This window comes from Aedes albopictus, chromosome 2 (genome assembly GCF_035046485.1).
Source record: "Aedes albopictus strain Foshan chromosome 2, AalbF5, whole genome shotgun sequence".
NCBI lineage: Eukaryota > Metazoa > Arthropoda > Insecta > Diptera > Culicidae > Aedes > Aedes albopictus.
The window spans coordinates 511968019-511990062 of NC_085137.1; the positions used below are offsets into that span (position 1 = coordinate 511968019).

The following is a 22044-nucleotide window of genomic DNA, read 5'->3' on the forward strand; positions in this document are numbered from 1 at the left end:
CAACGCACACCAGCCAGCACCAAGACCGGGGAGTTTTCCTGGTTCAGGAATCACATCGGCAGTTACAAATTACAACAACAATTAACATGCTTGGCGGTCGCCTCCGGTTGGGTCCTCGCATCCTGGATTCCCAAACAGCAACGTTGCAAACCGACTGTGACCCGTTTGTGCAATGCATGTTTCCAGGCTGATAAATGTCACCGTGAATATGTGCGAACTTCCCAAAAAGGCGAGATTGTGCTGCCATGTGGCAACATTGCTGCGTACCACCCTCCGAGAACTTCGAGAGGAACCACAACCAGAAGAGGTGGAAGAACTGCAGCAAATTGAATCTACAACAACACACGGACGACGACAATTCGTACCTATGAATGGTGTTGGCTCGTGGAATGGTAGGCGGTTCAGAAAGCAACCAAGGCTAGACGAACGATAAGCCCTGCCGCCGCCTGATGGTGACTGAACAACGCTGAATGAATTCAGGTTGGTAGTGGATCTGCTTCCGTGTTTTGTTCTCGTTCCACATTGAACGGAAGGTGACAATGTCCCACTTTGTATTGTGTAGTGCAAAATTCAATTAACCAAAGCGCGGACCAGAAGTGGCTTATGTAACGTTTGGCATTTACCAGTGCTTATCGGAATCGTTTGGGCAGAACATCGAAATAAAACAAAAAATGTGTTCGGGCAACAGACTTTCCTAGTGCACTGCAACTTTTTTTAGCTGATCATCAGCAAACTTTTCTGATTATTCATGCTGATTGTATTCAGTAATGCGCGCCATTTTTTTTTACAATTCGTTGAACCATCCAGCAATCTTGACAGATAAGAAATTGATAATCAGCTACACGATTCCACTTGCTGATTTTTTTTTTGTTCTAAAAGCGTTTGGTGTACACTGAAACCTCCATTCAAGTAAAATCAATTTAGGCAAACACCATAAAAGTTCCTCCAATTAAGTAACGTTCCTTATTTGGAAATTTACTGTTTTTAGAGAAAAACATATGTTTTTTGAAAGTTGCTAGGGTAGTCGTCTACCCGAGCAGATCATTAGGCTGAATAGGTCATTATACCGAAAAGGTCCTTAGGCCGAAAAGGGAATCGTACGTACGGCGACGGCCTTTCACATATGGTAGAATCATCTGTTTTGACTAGCCGTTATTTTGGTCATAGTGCATTACAGCAAGTATGATCAAAATCGGTATGAAATTAAGTTTGACTAGTAGATATGATTCGACGCAGATTTTTCATTAGGGCATAACTGACATTGTCAATTTCTCTTCATCGATCCTCTCTTTGTGTTATTACAGAATGCCCAGTCAACCAGTGATCGTATACAATGTTGCATAAGATGTTAAAGTGGAGGCGATATGCGCACATTTTACATGCGCCTAAATGGAGGCATGCACGCATATGGCCTCCACTTCATCATCTTATACATACATACATTTATTTGTTGAACATCACATTTAAGACAAGTCATAATCAACAATAGTACGCCACAATACTTGGTTTGTGGCTGCCGCTCTCCAGGTCACGCACGACCTAGTTCGCCCATCGTGCTCTCTACGCTCAGTTGCAAACACCAGCTTTGCAGGGTTGTTGTCCGGCATTCTTGCAACAGGCGCTGCCTACCGTATCCTTCCGGCCTTGGCCACCTTCTGGATGCTGGGTTCGCCGTAAAGTGCAGCGAGCTCGTGATTCATCCCTCTCCGCCACACACCGTTCGCCTGTGGCCGCCTGTGGCACACCGCCGGAGATCGTCCTAAGCACGCGTCGCTCGATAACTCCGAGTGCTTGCAGGTCCTCCTCGAGCATGGTCCATGTCTCGTGCTCGTAGAGGATCACCGGTCTTATTAGCGTTTTGTACATGGTGCATTTGGTGCGGGGGTGAATCTTTTTCGACCGTAGTTTCTTCTGAAGCCCGTAGTAGGTCCGACTTCCGCTGATGATGCGCCTCCAAATTTCACGACTCACGTTGTTATCAGCAGTCAGTAAGGATCCGAGGTAGATGAATTCCTCCACCACCTCGAAAGTATCCCCGTCTATCGTAACATTACTACCCAGACGGATCTGGTCGTGTTCGGTTCCGCCTACCAGCATGTACTTTGTTTTTGAGGCATTCACCACCAGTTCGACCTTTGCTACTTCGCGTTTCAGGCGGGTGTACAGCTCTGCCACCGTTCCAAATGTTCTGGCGATATTTTCCATGTCGTCCGCAAAGCACACAAATTGACCGGATTTTGTGAAAATCTCTGTGCGCTGTATATTCCACCTGATCGCAAACGTGGAGTATCACTTATGGAATCACATTGCCAGTCATTGTTCTCTATTCTGGAAATCCCAGGGATGAAGTTGTTGTGATGGGTGATTTTAATCTCTCTGAAATCACGTGGAGCAGAACATGCAATGGCTTTCTCTATCCTGACGTAGGTCGCTCCGTCATTCACTCTTCCGCGTCTTGCCTTTTGGACAACTACAGTGCTACAGCGCTCTCTCAAATCAACCACGTTTTCAACCAAAACAACCGCAGCTTGGATCTCTGCTTCGTTAGTGCACAGGACATCGCCCCACTCATATGCGAGGCTCCGACTCCTCTAGTGAAATTAACACGCCACCATCCTCCTTTGCTGTTAGCCATCAATTCAAAGTTGCCAATTGAATTCGTTGTTTCTCCGATTGCCGTTTCCTACGATTTTCGCAAGGCTGATCATCGCAGCATCAGCGAACTGTTAGCCGGTCTTAATTGGGGCGATAAAAAAGTCCCAAAAAAATGACCACGTGGTTTATGGACAGCCCCTTACTCTGGAACTACTATGTGAGGATCAATTACGAGTATAAACGAGTTACGAAGCGATGCTTCCTACGTTACCAACGCTCAAATCCCATCCAAAACAGTTTTGGAAATTCGCGAATGAACAGCGTCTATGGCACTCAATGACAAAAGTGCTTCCCCTCCGCAAGATATATGTAACCTTTTCGCCGACAAATTTGCTAGTGTTTTCGTCGACGAGGAGCTGAATGATAATCACATCGCACGTGCCGCTAGCACAGTTCCACAGTTCGGGCAATCGTTGAGCAGCGTTGACATTGACGAGAATATGATTGCCAGGGCTGCCTTAAAACTCAAAACGTCGTACAATCCGGGTCCCGATGGTATTCCGTCGGCGTTCCTTAAGATGCAAATCAACAACCTTCTGTCACCATTGCTTCACGTTTTCCGACTCTCCGCAACCACTGGCCTATTTCCAACGTTCTGGAAGTTTGCACACATGTTTCCAGTCCACAAAAAGGGGAGCAGACAAGAGGTTGGCAATTATCGCGGCATTACTTCGCTCTGTGCCATCGCCAAACTGTTTGAAATCGTCATCATGGAAACGCCATTCGCTCATTGCAAACCGTATATTAGCTCCGACCAACATGTATTCATGCCGGATCGCTCTACGTCCACCAATCTGCTGTGCCTTACCTCCCATATCATCGAGAGCATGTCGAAGCGCGTTCAAACAGACGCTATTTACACCGATCTGACTGCTGCATTTGACAAATTGCACCATCGTATTGCTGTAGCTAAACTAGATCGGCTGGGAATCCATGGCTCCCTGCTGCAATGGTTTCAATCTTACCTCACTGGTCGGCGCCTGTCCGTCGTTATAGGTGATTGTCAGTCCTCTTCATTTGCCGCAACATCTGGTATCCCACAAGGCAGCCACTTAGGGCCGCTGATCTTTTTGATCTATTTCAACGATGTAAACATGGTGATCGAAGGATCGCGATTATCCTTTGCGGATGATCTTAAACTATACCTTCGTGTTCGCTCAATTGTATCCTTTGCGGATGATCTTAAACTATACCTTCGTGTTCGCTCAATAGAAGACTGCTATTTCGTTCAACGACAGGTGGATGCATTTGCTGAATGGTGTACCTTAAATCGAATGGAAGTCAACCCATCTAAGTGCTCGGCGATCTCGTTCTCGAACAAAAAACGGCCTGTACCTAGGCCTGTACTGTTCAATTATAATTTGTCAGGTACCCAAATTGAACGTGTTAGTCATATCAAAGACCTTGGTGTAGTATTGGACGAACAGCTCTCCTTTAAACAGCATATCAGCTATGTCGTCAGGAAAGCTTCGAGTGTACTGGGATTCATATTCAGAACAACTAAAGAGTTCACGGACGTCTATTGCCTTAAATCCTTGTACTGTGCCCTATCTTGATCCATACTAGAGTACTGTTCGGTTGTTTGGAACCCGTTCTACACTAATGGGGTCGGAAAGATCGAGTCCGTTCAACGACGGTTTTTGAGGTACGCTCTTCGACGTTTGCCTTGGAGCAATTCATATCGTTTACCAAGTTATGAAAGCCGCTGTCAGCTAATCCACTTGGAACCGCTGTCGACCCGTAGAGATACTGCCAGGGCTTTACTGGTAACATATTCTGCAGGGACGCATCGAATGTCCCGCTCTCCTAGGTCAAATAGACATCAATGTCCAACCTCGTGCTCTTCGCAACAATTACATGCTGCGAATGCGGGGCGAACTACAGCATGTTCGGGAGTGTCAATGGGCTGCAGCGTAATTTCAACAGAGTTTCTTCACTGTTTGATTTTAACATGTCTCGTCAAATACTTCGTCGGAGATTCAGTCTGTTTTTTTTTTTTTCAAGGTCTACTTAGTGTTTATTCTGTATGCTGCTTTTTGTTTTTGTATGTGTAGTTTCGATTATAATTTGTATTGTATTAATTGACTTACATACTAACAATTAATTGTATTAATTGTTAGTATGTAAGTTTTACATGTGACTGTATATTTTGTACTTTAAATCATAGAATTAAGTAACATCATTGGGGCTTAAACATAGCCTGTTGATTAGACAAATAAAATGAATGAAAATCGTTCCCTGGCTCATCGCATCTTACCTTCCAGAGCGATGTTGAAGATCAGGCATGAGAGCCCGTCACCTTGTCGCAGTCCCCGGCGAGATTCGAATGAACTGGATAGTTCACCCGAAACCCTTACGCAGTTTTGCACACCATCCATCGTTGCTTTAATCAATCTAGTCAGCTTCCCAGGAAAGCCGTTTTCGTCCATGATTCTGCATAGCTCTGCGCGGTCGATACTGTCATATGCCGCTTTGAAGTCGATGAACAGGTGTTGCGTTGGGACCTGGTATTCACGACATTTCTGGAGGATTTGCCGTACGGTGAAGATCTGGTCCGTTGTCGACCCGTGAAGTCGGCTTGATAACTCCCCAAGGACGCATTCGTTTTAGGTGACAGACGACGGAAGATGATCTGGGATAGCACTTTGTAGGCAGCATTCAAAATAGTGATCACCTTGAAGTTCTCTTGTGAATGGGGCAGATTACCCCTTCCTTCCACTCCTCCGGTAGCTGTTCGGTTTCCCAGATCCTAACTATCAGCCGGTGCAGACAGGTGGCCAACTTTTCTGGGCCCATCTTGATGAGTTTAGCTGCGATACCATCCTTACCAGCTGCTTTATTGGTTTTGAGCTGGTAAATGGCATCCTTAACTTCCCTCTGCGTGGGAGTTGGTTTATGTCCGTCCTCCGCTGCACTGGCATCGTCGTTTCCTCCATTGCCGTAGTCTCCCGTGTCTACGTTCTGCACGCCATTCAGCAGCTAATCAAAGTACTGCTTCCACGATCACCTTACGTTTGTCCGTCAAGAGGCCTCCGTCTTTATCCCTGCATGATCTGCCAGCCTCCTGCCTGATACCCAAGCAACACACATGTTATAATAGAGTTACGACAGTGCAAGTTTTGGTTGTATAGAAGTTTATTTTACGTAATTCTAACATTGTGTTGAAATAACGTAAAATAAACTTCTATACGGGCCCATATAGCCGAAGCGGTAAACGCACGGGTATTCAGCATGACCATGCTGAGGGTGACGGGTTCGATTCCCGGTCGGTCCAGGATCTTTTCGTATAGGAAATTTCCTTGACTTCCTTGGGCATAAAGTATCTTCGTGCCTGCCACACGATATACGCATGCAAAATGGTCATTGGCAGAGGAAGCTCTCAGTTAATAACTGTGGAAGTGCTCATAGAACACTAAGCTGAGAAGCAGGCTTTGTCCCAATGAGGACGTTACGCCAAGAAGAGAGAGAGACAACCAAAGCTTGCGCTGTCGTAACTTTTATATAACATGTGTGTTACTTGGGTATTGCCCCACGAACTCTCTTGCAATCGGTGATAGACGGCGGCATAAAATTTGAGCGAGTATCTTGTAGGCAGCGCTCAGTAGTGTGATCGCGCGGTAGTTCCCGCAATCCAACTTGTCGCCCTTTTTGTAGATGGGACACACGATACCTTCCATCCATTCCTCCGGTAATACTTCCTCCTCCCAAATCTTGGTAATGACCCAGTGTAGTGCTCTCACCTTTGCTTCTCCACCGTATTTAAGAAGCTCGCTTGGTAGTTGATCTGCCCCAGCGGCATTGTTGTTTTCAACCGGCCAACCTCCTCCTCAATATCTTGGAGGTCAGGGGGCGGAAGTCTTTCGTCCTGTGCACATACTCCTAAATCTGTTTCCACGCCACCTTCGGTACTTGCAACGTTGCCATTGAGGTGCTCATCGTAATGCTGCCGCCACCTCTCGACCACCTCACGCTCACTCGTGAGAATATTCCAATGATTGTCTCGGTACATGTCGGCTTGCTCTGCGGTCTTTGCGCGAGCGGTTCAGTATCTCGTAGAACTTCCGTGTGTCCTTAGCGTGGTACAGCTTTTCCATCGCTTCGCGATCTCGTTGTTCCTGCTGGCGCTTCATCCTCCAGAAGATTGAGTTATGCCCGAAAGGCTGTTCGAGTCCGTATGAAGTTGATCATCAATATTAACTTCTTTTCCCGATTAGCCTAGATAGCTGTGTAGTGTCGGTAGCGGTTAGTTCAACTGGCTAAGAATAGCACTACGGACCGCCTGTTCCAGTGGTAGGAGTCCACTAATCAGGTGATCCCTAATTCAAGGTGTTATGCGGCTTTACGCTTACCGTGCCTAGGAATGAATGGTTAGGGGGGTCTTATAAAAACCTAATCGCAAACGGAGCCTGTGGAGTACCAGGGCACCCTCCACAGTATTTTGCCCTTATTGCACTAACCGGAGCAATAGTGCGGTGGACCTTGTGTTTCTCCGAGACAATCAGCTGCCCTTCTTCAATCTCATACTTGAGGCTGAAAAAGGGCGGGACTATGAAGATGTTATTAATTAGTTTAAATTTTCACCTATATGGCTTCGCATTATGCGTTTTACACAGTGTATTCTGTACATCCTCGCCTTTGGCGCACTCAAATCGATACCGATCTGGCTTTATTGTTGCTGTTCTTTTTTGTGTTGTGATTGTTAAGCGTTAAATCTTGCCTAGTTTGGGTAGTGGCTACGGTTAGGATAGCTCAGATCAATCTTCAGCACAAAAGAACAGCAACGATCAATCTTTGTAGACTTATGCAAAATGGTACAGCCCAAGTGGCCTTGGAACAAGAACCTTACTTTCGTAAGGGAAATTTCTATCTAGGAAACCTTGTGAGCCTGGTGTTTGCCACTTTCAGTAAACATGAAATGGCAAACTCGCGTGTCATGCTGCGAGCCTGTGTGCTTGTCAACAACGCAATAATTGCTGCACTCATCTCTGAACTAACCACCAGAGATGTATGTGCTATCACAATTGATGTATCTGTTGGAAACCTCAACAGGAAATACGTCTATTGTTCTGTGTATTTACCGCATGATGAACCATCCCCTACGGATGCTTTCAAACAAGTCATCGCATACTGCACTTCAAAAGGCCTTCCACTAATTGTTGGCAGTTATGCTAATGCTCACCATATCATCTGGGGCAGCTCAGACATTAACTTGAGAGGCTCCAGTTTGATGGACTACTTAAGTAGTACAGATCTTGCATTACTTGACATAGGCAACCGCCCAACCTTCATGGTATCTGCTAGAGAGGAAGTGTTAGATATAACGCTTTGCTCTAGCAGAATTAGTCACGAGCTGACCAATTGGCATGTGTCAGATGAAGAATCTTTATCTGACCATCGCTATATCTTTTTTGAACATTTAAATGTTACTTCGCAAACATTGCGTTTCAGGAATCCTCGGTCAACAAACTGGGATCTTTATACTGATTTGGTTGCAGCCAAATTTCATGGATATTCACCATCCATTGACACTCCAAGTGATTTAGATGATGCCGTTGATACTACAACGACCTTCATCATGGAAGCTTTTGAAGAAGCATGCCCTCTACGGTCTGTGAAGATCACAAGAGGAACCCCTTGGTGGAACTCTGATCTGGCGAAACTCAGGAAACAATGTAGAAAGAGTTGGAACAGACGACGTTCGGCTGGTTCGGAGGCTTTCAGGTCGGCTCGCAAGGCCTACAGGAAAGCTCTCCGGTCTGCTGAACGATCCGGCTGGAAAAACCTTTGTTCAAATGTTTCCAGCTTGAGTGAAGTCAGTCGGTTAAACAAAATCCTTGCGAAATCTAAGGATTTCCGGGTGAACGAACTTCGTTTGCCAAATGGCGATCTGACTTCCTCTGATGAGGAAGTTTTGGAATGCTTATTCAGCACACACTTCCCTGGATGTGTGGATATTACATCTTCGGATGATCCTGATGTCTTTTCTTGTAGTTATGATTCTTTAGCTTCGGCTCGGAGTATTGTAACTATAGAATCGATTGAGTGGGCTCTTAATAGCTTTGCTCCTTTCAAATCTCCTGGGGTAGATGGGATTTATCCTATTTTGCTTCAGAAGGGATTTGCTTATTTCAAACATGTTTTGAAAAAACTACTTGTTTGCAGTTTTGCTACAGGGTATATTCCCAAATCCTGGAGGGATATTACTGTAAAGTTTATTCCGAAAGTGGGTCGTGCGTCGTATGAAGAAGCAAAGAGTTTCAGACCTATCAGTTTGACCTCTTTTCTTCTGAAATGCTTAGAACGCATTGTGGATCATCACATCCGTGATGTTCATCTGGCCAACGTGCCTCTTCATGTGAACCAACATGCCTACCAATCTGGAAATTCCACTGTGACTCTTTTACACAAGGTTGTTTACGATATCGAGAAAGCATTCGCTCAAAAGCAATCTTGTTTGGGTGTTTTCTTAGATATCGAGGGTGCCTTTGACAACGTGCCTTTCGATGCCATATTGGAAGCCGCACGGAGTCATGGTATATCTCCAATGATTTCCAATAGGATTCACCAAATGCTCAAAAACCGATATCTCTTCTCGACATTGCGTCTAGCAGGGATTAGGGAATTGAGTGTTTGTGGATGCCCCCAAGGGGGAGTCTTATCACCGCTTTTGTGGAATCTCGTAGCAGATACGCTATTGAGGCAACTCAATAATAGCGGTTTTCCTACTTATGGTTTTGCCGACGACTACCTAACATTGTTAGTTGGTATGTGCATCAGCACCCTTTTCGACCTGATGCAAAACGCCCTTCAGGTAGTTGAGGGTTGGTGTCGCCAATATGGCCTTTCGGTTAATCCGAGTAAAACATCTATTGTTCTTTTCACGGAAAGGCGAAACCGTAATGGCGTTCGACCTTTGCGTCTCTTTGATTCTGAAATCGATGTGACTGAACAGGTAAAGTACGTTGGAGTCATTCTTGATTCCAAGCTTTCCTGGACACCTCACATTGAGTTCAGAATCCAGAAAGCTTGTATGGCCTTCGGGCAATGCCGGCGTACTTTTGGTACAACTTGGGGTCTAAGACCCAAGTACACTCAAACCTCCATTTAGGTAGGATCTATTTAGGTAAAATCTATTTAGGTCCCTCCATTTAGGTAACGTTACCTAAATAGAATTTGGTTGTGTTCAGATCAGTTGGAGTACTTAAGATTAGGTATAAGGTTGGTTTACGGGAAAGAAGTAGCGTGGGGATATGGGGGAGGGGAGGGGGATGCAATGTTGAGATATGCCCCCTAAATTCCCCCCCTTCCATGCAGTGTTAAAAAGTGTCAGTATCTAGCGTCATTTACAGCTGACATTGAGATAAGCAACCATCCTCCCATCATTCAATTGATATCAGCTCCAGCATTGATGACGTCAAACCCGACATCAACCTATCATTCACCTGTTTTTATTTTGGCCACCAAACCCAACAGTTGTTCGATGTTGGTCCAACAATGACCCAACATACGATAAAAATTGAGCTGACATTCTAAACTTTTTCAGTCTGGCGGAATTTTGCAGGGTTTTTCGTGTTTCGTGCCCAGCTAGTCATTTGAATGACAATTCTGATCTAAGACCCTCCAAAACCCCTTCCCTCCTGGCTCCTGAAACCCATCCCCCCTGAAACTCTTTGAAATACATCTGAAACTCTGCATGACCTCCTTTAAATCTCCTAGAAACTCTCCTTTCTTAAACTTCTTGACAACCTTGTACTCCATTTAGGTAATAAAATGAATCCATTTAGGTAATGAATCCATTTAGGTAAAAATTCTATTTAGGCAGTCCCGACTCATTACCTAAATGGAGGTTTTGGTGTATATCAAATGGATTTACACAACTGTGGTTCGGCCAATATTGGCTTATGGATGTCTTGTGTGGTGGCAAAAGGGTGATGTGAGAACGGTCCAATCAAAATTAGGTCATCTCCAAAGGATGTGCTAAATGGCGATGTCTGGAGCGTTCTCTTCAACTCCCACGGCAGCGCTCGAAGTTCTCTTTGACGTTGCTCCACTACTCATTCATCTCAAACAAGAAGCACTTTCTTGCACTTGCCGTCTACGGGTACTCGGTCTACTAGAGGAAACTCCTGTGAACCGCACATCAACACACACCTCGTTGTTTCCACTTTTGGTGAATTGGGACAAAATTGTCCTTGCTCCAAGTGATCTTACAATTGCTTGTAATTTTCCATATAGGACATTTTCCACGAAATTCCCTTCCCGGGAAGAGTGGACATCTGGATATCTGGAAAGAAGTATTTCAGACGGCATCGTATGGCTGATGGCTCCCTTCTCGAAGGTCGAGCAGGTGCTGGTGTTTATTCTCGTGAGCTAAGGCTGTATCTGTCTTACTCACTTGGTAGACACTGCATCGTTTTTCAGGCCGAAATCTTTGCTCTTATGTGCGGAGTGCAATCAGCACTTCAGCAGCACGTAATGGGCAAAATAATATACTTCTGTTCAGATAGCCAGGCTGCTATTGAAGCACTTGCTTCGGCCAACTCTAGGTCGAAGATAGTTATCGCTTGTCGAACTCAAATCGAGGAGCTGAATTCAGCATACGCTGTTCACCTTGTATGGGTACCTGGCCATTCTTCCATCGCTGGAAATGAATTGGCTGATGAGTTAGCTCGCACTGGAGCATCACATGACTTCATTGGCCCTGAGCCAGCTATTCCGATATCGAAGTGTTGGGTAAAGCTTCAGATTCACAACTGGGCTGCTACTCAACGCAGACAATACTGGAATAGTTTGGAGCCATGTCGTCAAACCAAATTGTATTGTACTGAACCATCTCCAAGGGTGGCGAAGTATATTACAAATCTGTAAGAGCAGAATTACAGCATTCTGGTCAAAGCATTGACTGGCCACTGCTGATTCAGCTATCACATGGCGAATATTCAGCAAGCTGATTCATTTGCATGTGATAGCTGTGAATCCGATTGTGGAACTTCGTATCATTTGATATGTAACTGTCCAGTTTTTGCGCAACTGCGTTTCCGAGTATTCGGTAAACACTTATTAAGTGAAATTGACTTCAGAGACCTGAATATTCAGGATATTCTGTTGTTCTTAACCCGCTGTGGTAAAGAGCTACAGGCTCTCTTTCACTTTATGCGTTATTACAGTGCCCTTTTCAGGGCGCTGTTTGAACACATTGTGGTACGCTTGTGCGTTAGTACCCTCTTACAGGGTATTCTTCCTATTTCCCTACCTGTCCCTATCCCCATCCAAATCCTTTTTCCTTCCTTTTCCCTCAGGTAGATGATGAAATAGGCTGTTTTTTTGGCGATGGCACAAATGTCCCAAATGGAGGATAACGTGCCTCTGGAGCCGGCCTTCTGATACCTGAAGCTGTTAATCCCACAATTTTCCCTTTGCACGGCCAGTTTGCGTGCGAAGTGAGACAGCGATCACAAAGTTTGTTCACGCTTTGAACGATGCACAATTTTCGATTTGGTGGTTGTTAACATTGCAAATCGCACACTTCTTGCCACCGATCGTGCCGGAAGCTCGATCTTTTTATTTTTTTTTTGCTCTACTTCTTTCGGTAGCGATTCTCGACTCTTCTTCAAGACCATTCGTTTTCGGTGGATTCGTTAAAACGTGCGTGTTGACAAACGATCTATCCTTCGGGCGAATTCGTTCGTCTTTAACTTTCTGCGAAACAGCTGCCAGCTGTGTTACGCCGCTTGCCGTTGAAGGTATTTTCGCCATATATACAATAAACTGACCGACCCGGCTGACCAGTTGAAACGCTGGTTCGAGCACTTTGGATACCTTTTTCAAGTGTTGGTCACGCCATCAACACCTCAGCATGATCCGCCAAGGGTTCGACGCATTACCCGTGTCAACATCGAAGCTCCATCAGTGCAGGAGATAGAAACAGCCATCCGTAGCATGAAATCGTACATGGCCCCAGGGGTCGATCGCATATCAGCTGAGATGCTCTAGGCTGACCCCGTAGTACCCGCACAACTACTGCATCAATTATTCTGCAACATATGGGAAACCGTGGCAACCGTGGCGGCCGACTGGATGCAAGGCGTCTTAGTAAAGGTACCCAAAAAGGGTGACCTGACTGTACGCGATAATTGGCGGGACATCATGTTACTATGTAACGTTCTCACAGTCCTCTGCAAAGTGATCCTTAACCGGATACAGGAGAAGATTGACGCAACGCTCCGACGGCAGCAAGCAGGATTCCGTGCCGGACGATCCTGTGTGGACCATATTGTCACGCTCCGTATCATCCTGGAGCAAATCAATGAATTCCAAGAGTCTCTACTTGGTGTTAATTGATTACGAAAAAGCTTTCGACCGTCTCAATCACGGAAACATGTGGGAAGCCCTCAGGCGCACAGTGTTCGAAATCGATGATTTTGCGATCAAAATTAAATAACTTTTTTAAGGTTGGTTCTAGAGGTTTGGCGTTCTCTACAAAGTTTTTCTGCATGTTAAAAGGCGTCTTTTGATAAAATGTAATAAATGATTAATCCCTCTATAAGGGACATAAAAAAATGATTTTTTCAATCAATTTTTTTAGAGGTTTGACGTCTTCGGCAAAGTTGTAGCTCATAATAAGAGAATAAAAAATCGTAGAATATGTCAAAGCTCCACCTCTTACGGTTTTCGAGATATGGAGCGTTTTGTGCGAAGTGCCCCTAAAACTAGTTTTTTCAGTGTAGCTTCAACAGATAAAATCCTACAGTTTTGTGAGGCATGGTACACAAATTACGTAACGCTTAAATCGGCGATTTCAGACTCCCCCTCCCCCTTGTAACGGTTTTTGTATGAAAACCAAAAATATTTTGTATGGCTTGTAACGCTAAGCTAGACTCCCCCCTTCCCCTATAGCGTTACGTTGTTTGTGTACGATGCCTGACCTTCTACAAACTTGTTCAGGACGTCAACATACACATTTCTTCCGGAGATAATAAGTCTTTATATCTTAAAACAAAAAAAAAATATAGGCAAATTTATCATATTTTGAGGTGTACTTTCTCCTTAAGTAACTATTACCGGCGCAAAATGGCGTAGATGGCTCAGTCAGTAGTTGAAAGATTAGACTTTTTACCATCGCTTGAGAGTGGAAACCCTCATATGCAATAGTGAGAAAGGTGGTCTAAATACAAGGCAAAAACTTATTATTTTGCCTGTAATACAAGAAAAATAAAGAAAAATAATAATTTAGGAGCCCGCAGTATTTTTTACTGCATTGCGTAATTTCCGGCAATATTTTACAACGTTTTTGAGCATTGTTCTTTCCAAACAGAATATTTTTTGATGATTTTGAATTCATATTGTGAACTATCAGATGGTCAGGCAATTTCTGATAAAGCTACTTTGAAATTAACTGTTTGAAGTTTTTTAGGTAATATTCAAGTTATGTAGCGCTAGGAATAGGAAAGAGGAGACGGGCTTGGTGGTCTAGTAGCTACCGCTTCTGGTTCATATGCAGAAGGTCCTGGGTTCAATCCCTGGCCCGTCCCTTTCTTTCTACTTTGTATCTTTTTTATCCACTTTCTCTATACTCTCCTCTCTAAATACACAACTTATGTATATTCATATGTTCGCTAGAACCAGAAACGGTTGAAAAACCGTTTCTCTTGCTTCCAACTTTCACAGCACAGTGTCAATCTATCAAATAACGCCTACAAGTTATGCAATCAACTGCCGCTTTAGCTTCATAGTAATAATCGCACTAATCTATCACCTCACGCCTGGCATCCACGCACCAATGTGTGAACCCTCTGCTGACCATATCCCACCAACACTCCGACGCAGAGGTATATTCGGTCTGATGTGGATACAAACGGTTGCAATCAACACTTCCTTCCCCTTCCCCACATTGACCTGCAACCTGACGTGGCAGGCGCCATTGTCGCCTAAAATAGAAGATCACTAACGCTCACACACACTGAAAATGCCTGCTAAGGGGCTGTCCATAAACCACGTGGTTATTTTTTTGGGAGATTTCAAACCCCCCCCCCCGCGTGGTCTTTCGTTCATACAAAAAAAAATTGTATGGACCGTGGTCTTTGCTCGAACCACCCCCCCCCCCACCCCCAACATGACCACGTGGTTTATGGATGGCCCCTAATCCCTGGCAGATAATCTCATTGGTTTCTTGTGTAAGTGTAGTTGGTCTGGCGATACTGGAGTAGCATCTACGGGCGGTCAATCAAGCTCAAGCTAGCTATAGGAAAGAGGAAATAATCAACAGTTCAAGATGTGCATCGATACACAGAGAAGATTTTTATTTATTTTTTCATGTATTTATATTTGTTGTTGTTTGACTTTTCAACTTCGGACACAGTATCGGAAAATATCAGGAGAAGCTTTGATTCGTCCGATAGCAGATTTACAGCTTTTTGGGTAATTCACGAGTTTCACTTCCAACTGGGAAGCAATTGAAATATATCAAGTATAAATCAATAAAATACAGGGTGCGCCAAGAAATAATGCGAAAGTTTTTTTCAAACATTATTTTTAATCTCTTGACATTTACCAATTACATGTTTTGACGTCCCATCGTAACAGTACTTTTCACAAACATCGAGTTAAAATATTCAAATTGCATATTTGATAAAAACGATTTGCTTTATTTTCACAAGAAAATCGTCAAAATATAAATTAAAGAATGTGAAATTACAAATATTTTAATTAGAATTGCGAAGGTATTTATCAAAACACATTTAATATTCTAATCATTGTAGCCATTCAATTTTATGACTATTGGGTAGGTAGTCAATCGTTTGGGCATACGTTGTCATAAGTTTGAAGAAATTCAATACTTTTATTTAGAACTAGCTCTAGTTATAACTATCAGGTTATAACAATATTCTCTCGTGATTTTCCAATCTTTAAGTGATAAAAACTTACTGTTTTCTGCAAAATGTTGTTAAGATTTTGTCGGAAGCAACACAGTGCATTAAAAATTACTGCGGGCTTCTTGATTAATATTATTATTTTTATTTATTTTTCTTGTATTACATGCAAAATAATAAGTTTTTGCCTTGTATTTAAACCACCTTTCCCACTATTGCCCACGAGGGTTTTCACCCCCCCCCCCCCAGTGATAGTAAAAAGTCTAATCTTTCAACTACCGACTGAGCCATCTGCGCCATTTTGTGCCGGAAATTGTTACTTATGGTGAGAATACACCTTAAAATATGATAAATTTGCCTCTTACTTTTTTTGTTTTAATATATAATGACTTAGTATCTTCGAAAGAAATGTGTATTTCAACGTCCTGAACAAGTTTGTAGAAGCTCACAAAACTGTATGAATTTATCTGTTGAAGCTACACTGAAAAAGCCAGTTTTAGGGATACTTTGCACAAAACGCTCCATATCTCGATAATTGTAAGAGATGGAGCTTTGACATATTCTACGATTTTTTTTTGCCGAAGACGTCAAACCTCTTAAAAAATTTTTGAAATAATAAAATTTTTATCTAACTTCTAGGGGGATTAATCATTCATTACATTATATCAAAAGACGCCTTTTAACATGCAGAAAATCTTTGTAGAACACGCCAAACCTCTAGAACCAACCTTAAAAAAGTTATTTATTTTAATCGCAAAAGCATCGATTTCGGACATTGTAAGGCGCAAGGGTGTCCCTGAGAAAATCATCGGCCTCATTGAAGCACAGTACAGGGCATTTTCGTGCAGAGTACAGCACAACGGTGTTTTGTCCGATCCCATCCGGGTCGTTGCTGGAGTGAGGCAAGGATGTAGGTATACTATCACCGCTACTGTTCCTCATCGTAATCGACAAGATCCTGGTTGGTGCGATTGACCATGAACCAAATCGTGGATTACCATGGAGCACCTAAATGACTTCGAACTGGCTGATGATGTTGCTCTCCTAGCTCAACGGCGCTCTGATATGCAGAGTAAGCTCGATGATCTTGCCAATCGCTCCTCAGCGGCAGATCTTACCATCAACGCCAACAAGACCAAATCGTTGGTTCCCTTCCAGCTTTACGATAGCTGGGCAATCAGTGGAGAATGTTCAAAGCTTTCAATATTTTGGTAACCAAGATCGACGTAGGTGCACGGATCAAGAAGGCAAGGGCAGATTTTGCGAGTTTAAGAAATGTATGGAAAAACAACCAGATCAGTCGACGTACCAAAATCCGAATTTTTAACTCGAACGTGAAATCTGGGCTGCTATACGCCAGTGAAACCTGGTGTGTATCAGCGGAGAACATGCAACGGCTGCAGGTATGCATCAATAAATGCCTGCGGTATATAATTCGTGCATGGTGGCCTCACAATTGGATCTCTAACGTGGAGCTCCATCGTCGATGTCATCAAAAGTAGATAGCGACAGAAATTCGGCTGCGGTGGAAACGAAATCTGCAAACAAGCTTTAGACTGGAACCCAGCAGGACATCGCAGCAGAGGCAGACCCAGACGCTCATGGCAGCGCAGCCTCAATAACGAAATCAAGCAAGTCGACAGAAATTTGACCTGACCACAGGTCAAGGCGATGACTGGCAAACGCCCAGGGGAAATCTTTCAATTCGGCCCTCTGCACCACCGTGGGTGCCCAGGACTGAAAGTAAGTAAGTAAGTATACAATAAACGCGTTTAAATCCACCTCTGAAACCTTTTCTTGGTGGTGCGCCCAGTTGAATTTCACGGTTGCTGGTAGTTTTTCTACCAGATCTTGGAGTAAAATAGGATTGGCAAAATGCCTCTCCATCCCAACCGCTTTCAGGTGACCGCACACATTCTGAACTACCAGTTCAATGTCATAATTTTTTTTAACAAGAATGTCATTAGATGTTAAGCTGCTGAGTCTGTTCGCGTATATATTGTTAATTTGGAAAACATCTACGAAAACTGCTCATTCCTATACTGCTCTGAGCACACATTTCCGGAATGTTTCCGCATGGTTGTTGTTCACCTCCAGGTAGAGTACCTATGTTTTCCAAGCTCACTAAACCATTTGCTTGCTTTATTTGTACCGCCAATTAGCCACGAAAACTGCGTTGCGTCCAAAATTTGCGTACCTATACTCCTTTAGGCGACCGGCTGTGGCACCGCATCCGTTCGCCATAACGGGCCATCACATGATTCCGGATTCAAAATTCATCATCATTCAGTGACTTTACAGGCAGGGCGCAGATTCCCGGATACATCAGGTGGCATGGCATGAATAATGCCCGGTGGGCTCACCACACACGTGTTCCAAACCGAAAAATTTTTCGCATTCATGAAAATCCCGTTTGCCAAATTAGTCCCATTCGCGAATGAATGATTGAGCCCTGTGGCGGTGTTTTTTTTTTGTTTCTCACACACACGAGGCATCAAGAATGGCAGTTGTAGGTTTTTCGGAATCGTTGATCAAATTTACATTTCGACGGCGGTGCTCAGAAAAAGTGACTAATCTAAATTGGAAATATGAGCGCGAATCGAACCCGAACCGTGTGCGAGCAGTGCGTTGATTGATCTTCTCGATACGTTTTCTGTTTTCCAGATATCGACGAGTGCGTAGAGCAGGAGCATGGGTGCGACCACTGCCGGAATGCCTACGGTGGGTACGAGTGCACCTGTCCGGCCGGTTACGAGCTCGCTGACGATGACAGGACCTGTCAAGATATAAACGAGTGCGAAGCTTACGGCCGGGATGGAGAGGATGACTACGGCGATGAGGAAGAGGGCAGGGATGGGGTGAGTATTTGCTCACACGAGTGTGTGAATACGGTCGGTTCGTTTGAGTGTAGATGCCCGGATAACTTTCATCTGAATCATGATCGGAGGACGTGCGTGAGAGATTTCTGTGCTGATTTGTACGAGAATCCGAACAAAACGAGATGCTCGCACGAATGTAAGGACGGAACGGAGGGGTTCGTCTGTAGCTGTCCGGAGTTTTACATTTTGGATGAGTATGATCAGAAGACGTGTCGGAATGTCTACAGCTGTGGGGAAGAGTACAAGAAACGATGCAATCCAGGAGTGTGTCGGATGATTGAGGGAGGTGACTATAGGTGCGAGTGTCCTGCGGGGTATCAACAGCATGACCATAGTTGTCACGATATCGATGAATGTGAGTTGGGTAGGCATCTGTGTTCGCACAACTGCCACAATACGGCTGGAGAATACGTATGTAGTTGTCCGAAAGGACTACAATTGTCTACGGATAGTAAAACTTGCGATGACATTGATGAATGCGGAGGACAAGATAATGAGGACCTATGTGGGGACCTGAATTGTCTGAACACTTACGGAAGTTATCGTTGTGTTTGTCCAGAGGGCAAGGAGCTAGACGAATATGGTATCTGCAGACAGATGGATCTATGTACGACCGATAACGGAGGTTGCTCCCATATTTGTACGTTCTTCAACAGAGAAACCTTCTGTGATTGTCCAGATGACATGGAACTGGCAGAAGATGGTAAAACTTGTACTACGATCAACGATTGCAATCTTAACAACGGTGGTTGTTCACATTTCTGTAATCCTGATGGTGACGCACTTTGTAGCTGTCCACAGGGATTCAAGCTAGGTTCCGATCAGCGAATCTGCCATGACATCAACGAATGTCATGAAGACAACGGAGGATGTGAGCAAAACTGTCTCAATTTCGAAGGTGGCTACAAGTGCAGCTGTTATGGTGGTTTCGAACCATCATCGAATGATAACAGTTCCTGCGTAGACATTGATGAATGCTCCACCAGTCAGGGTGGATGTGACCACGTTTGCCACAATACTGAAGGTTCCTTCCACTGCACTTGCCACAGCGGATATCGCCTATCTGAAAACGGTCATTCATGCACGGATATAAACGAATGTGAAATAGCCAATGGAAATTGCTCTCACATCTGTATCAACCTTCTAGGAGGTCATCAGTGTTCCTGCCCAAAAGGCCTCTACTTAATGGAAGACGCGCTAACATGTGAATTTGTCAATGAATGCGAGCTGAACAATGGCGGATGCTCACACGGATGTCATTACGAGCATGGTGTGGTATCCTGTACATGTCCAAAAGGATTCGAATTAGAACGCCACAACTTCAAAACCTGCATCGACATCAACGAGTGCGAACACACAAATGGTGGATGCTCGGACACCTGCACCAATCTGCCGGGAAGTTATCACTGTTCTTGCCCGAAAGGGTTCGATCTCGGCCGTAACCGCCATACATGCGAAGACATCGACGAGTGCATCGAAAACAACGGAAACTGTTCGAACATCTGCATCAATCTACTTGGTGATTACAAATGTGCATGCGAGGCTGGATTCGAGTTGGAAGACGATCAGCAAACTTGTCGCGACGTAGACGAGTGCTCCACGAAGATCCACGATTGCTCTCATATATGCGTGAACGTGCCTGGAACCTTCGAGTGTGAGTGTCCTTCTGGGTTCATCCTCGGGCGGGACAAGTTCTCTTGTGAAGATATCAACGAATGTGAGACTCTGCCGAACAAGGCTGGTTGCGAACATCACTGCATCAACTTGCCTGGCTCGTATCGCTGTGGTTGCGAGGATGGTCATCGGTTAGAGGTAGATAATCGGACCTGTTCGGATATTGATGAGTGCTCTGACGAACTGAAGAAATGCTCTCATGATTGTTTCAATACGAAGGGAGGCTTTGAGTGTTCGTGTCCGTCCGGATTAAGGTTGCATGTAGACAAGGTGACCTGTCTTGATATAGATGAGTGCAAGATCAACAACTTCAACGGAGGTTGTTCACACATCTGCGAAAATCAGCATGGAAGCTTTAAATGTCTATGTCCAGAAGGGATGACTTTAGGTGAAGATCATTCAACATGTGAAGATGTAGATGAGTGTTCAACTCTGAATGGGGGCTGCAGCCAACGATGTGTCAATTTCCCTGGAGGGTATAGATGTGAATGTGAGACTGGATATGCGCTGATGAGTGATAACAAAACTTGCGAAGTTAGCAATCCCTGTGCGCTAAGGAATGGTGGATGCCAACACTTTTGCCATCTTCGGGAAGGCGTTCCTATATGTTCATGCCAAGAAGGATTTGCAGTTGATAAATCCAACTCAGCCAATTGCATAGATATCGACGAGTGTCTATTGCCCAGCACCAACAATTGTCAACAGAAATGCGTCAACACGGAAGGTTCATACACATGCCAATGCAACTCCGGGTACGAGAAGAACGATTTAGGCCAATGTATCGATGTAAACGAATGCCTAGGAAACAACGGAGGATGTGGTTACAAAGCAAAATGTGTTAATCTGGCGGGTAGCCACCGATGTGTATGCCCTCCAGGGCACAAAATGGGCAGGGATCGTAAATCGTGCTTTGAAATAAAAGATCGTTGTAAACCGTTGACATCTCCAAAGAACGGCGATGTAAGATGCTCCCGATCACGGCATAAGACAGAGCTGTACTACCGTACAAAGTGCTTCATTACATGCAACAAAGGCTTCAAACTACTTGGACCAAGTACGAAACATTGCAACGGTACTGGACTATGGGATAAAGAGGAATCGCTATGTGTTCGTAAGTATAATTTTGAAATTTTATGTTAGCTCTCTTCAATAATCTTGTTTAAACTTTCAGCTCAGTCTTGTCCTCGGCTCAGTCGTCCAGAGCATGGAACGATCCTTCCAGTTGCCTGCATGTCTGGCAAGATCTTCGCTGGCGAACGTTGTGTCCTTCATTGTAAATCTGGCTACAAACCAGTTGGCAAACGGACTACCGTATGTGACACAGAGCAGAGGTGGACTCCTACGCCGAATCTTCGCTGCGTTCCGATAGCTACCACAACGCCGCCTCCAATGACACCTCACATCCAGTGTCCACCGGATGTCCACGAAGTGCTTCCGGTTGGTCATTACACTATGAAGATTCGATTGGATCAACCGAAGACCAACGTCGATTGGCATCAGTTCGTCGATGCCCACCCGGCATGGGGTAAGCACTTGGAGGCGGAGCTACCTGCCGGTGAGGTCGCAGTGACTTTCCGTGCCAGAAGTCCGAACTCTCCAATGAACGATGTTTGTCGAGTTTTGATCAAGATTAGAGGTGAGTAATAATGAATTTACGAAATGAACTCTGGAACTCAATGGTATTTTCTTCCTAGAACGAAGACATCCGCAGGTTGTCAACTGTCCGGAATCTTTCAACGTTCAACTAGATGGTCATGAGACCTCCCGTTCGGTTTACTGGGTTGAACCGAACTTTGAGACTGATTCAGAGATTAAGCAGCTGTACAAATCCCACAGTCCCGGTCAGGTGTTGATAGCTGGCGTGCACTACGTGAACTACGTAGCGACGGATGCCGATGGGTTGAGTGCCAAATGTAGCTTCGGTATAACCGTTAAAGGTAAGGTATGTTCTATATGTTAAGTTCAAA

The 22044-nt window shown here is 44.5% G+C and overlaps 1 protein-coding gene across 3 annotated transcripts in view; it reads left to right on the top strand.

Moving 5' to 3' along the window:
• Window positions 1–22044, top strand: part of LOC109404745 (fibrillin-3) — a 375815-nt gene that overhangs the window by 282721 nt on the left and 71050 nt on the right. For all 3 annotated transcript variants that reach the window (XM_062854530.1, XM_062854531.1, XM_029870275.2), the window contains 3 exons: window positions 18189–21188; window positions 21249–21713; window positions 21772–22014. In XM_062854530.1, coding sequence (XP_062710514.1) covers window positions 18189–21188; window positions 21249–21713; window positions 21772–22014 — 3708 coding nt within the window. The remainder of the gene's footprint in view (window positions 1–18188; window positions 21189–21248; window positions 21714–21771; window positions 22015–22044) is intronic.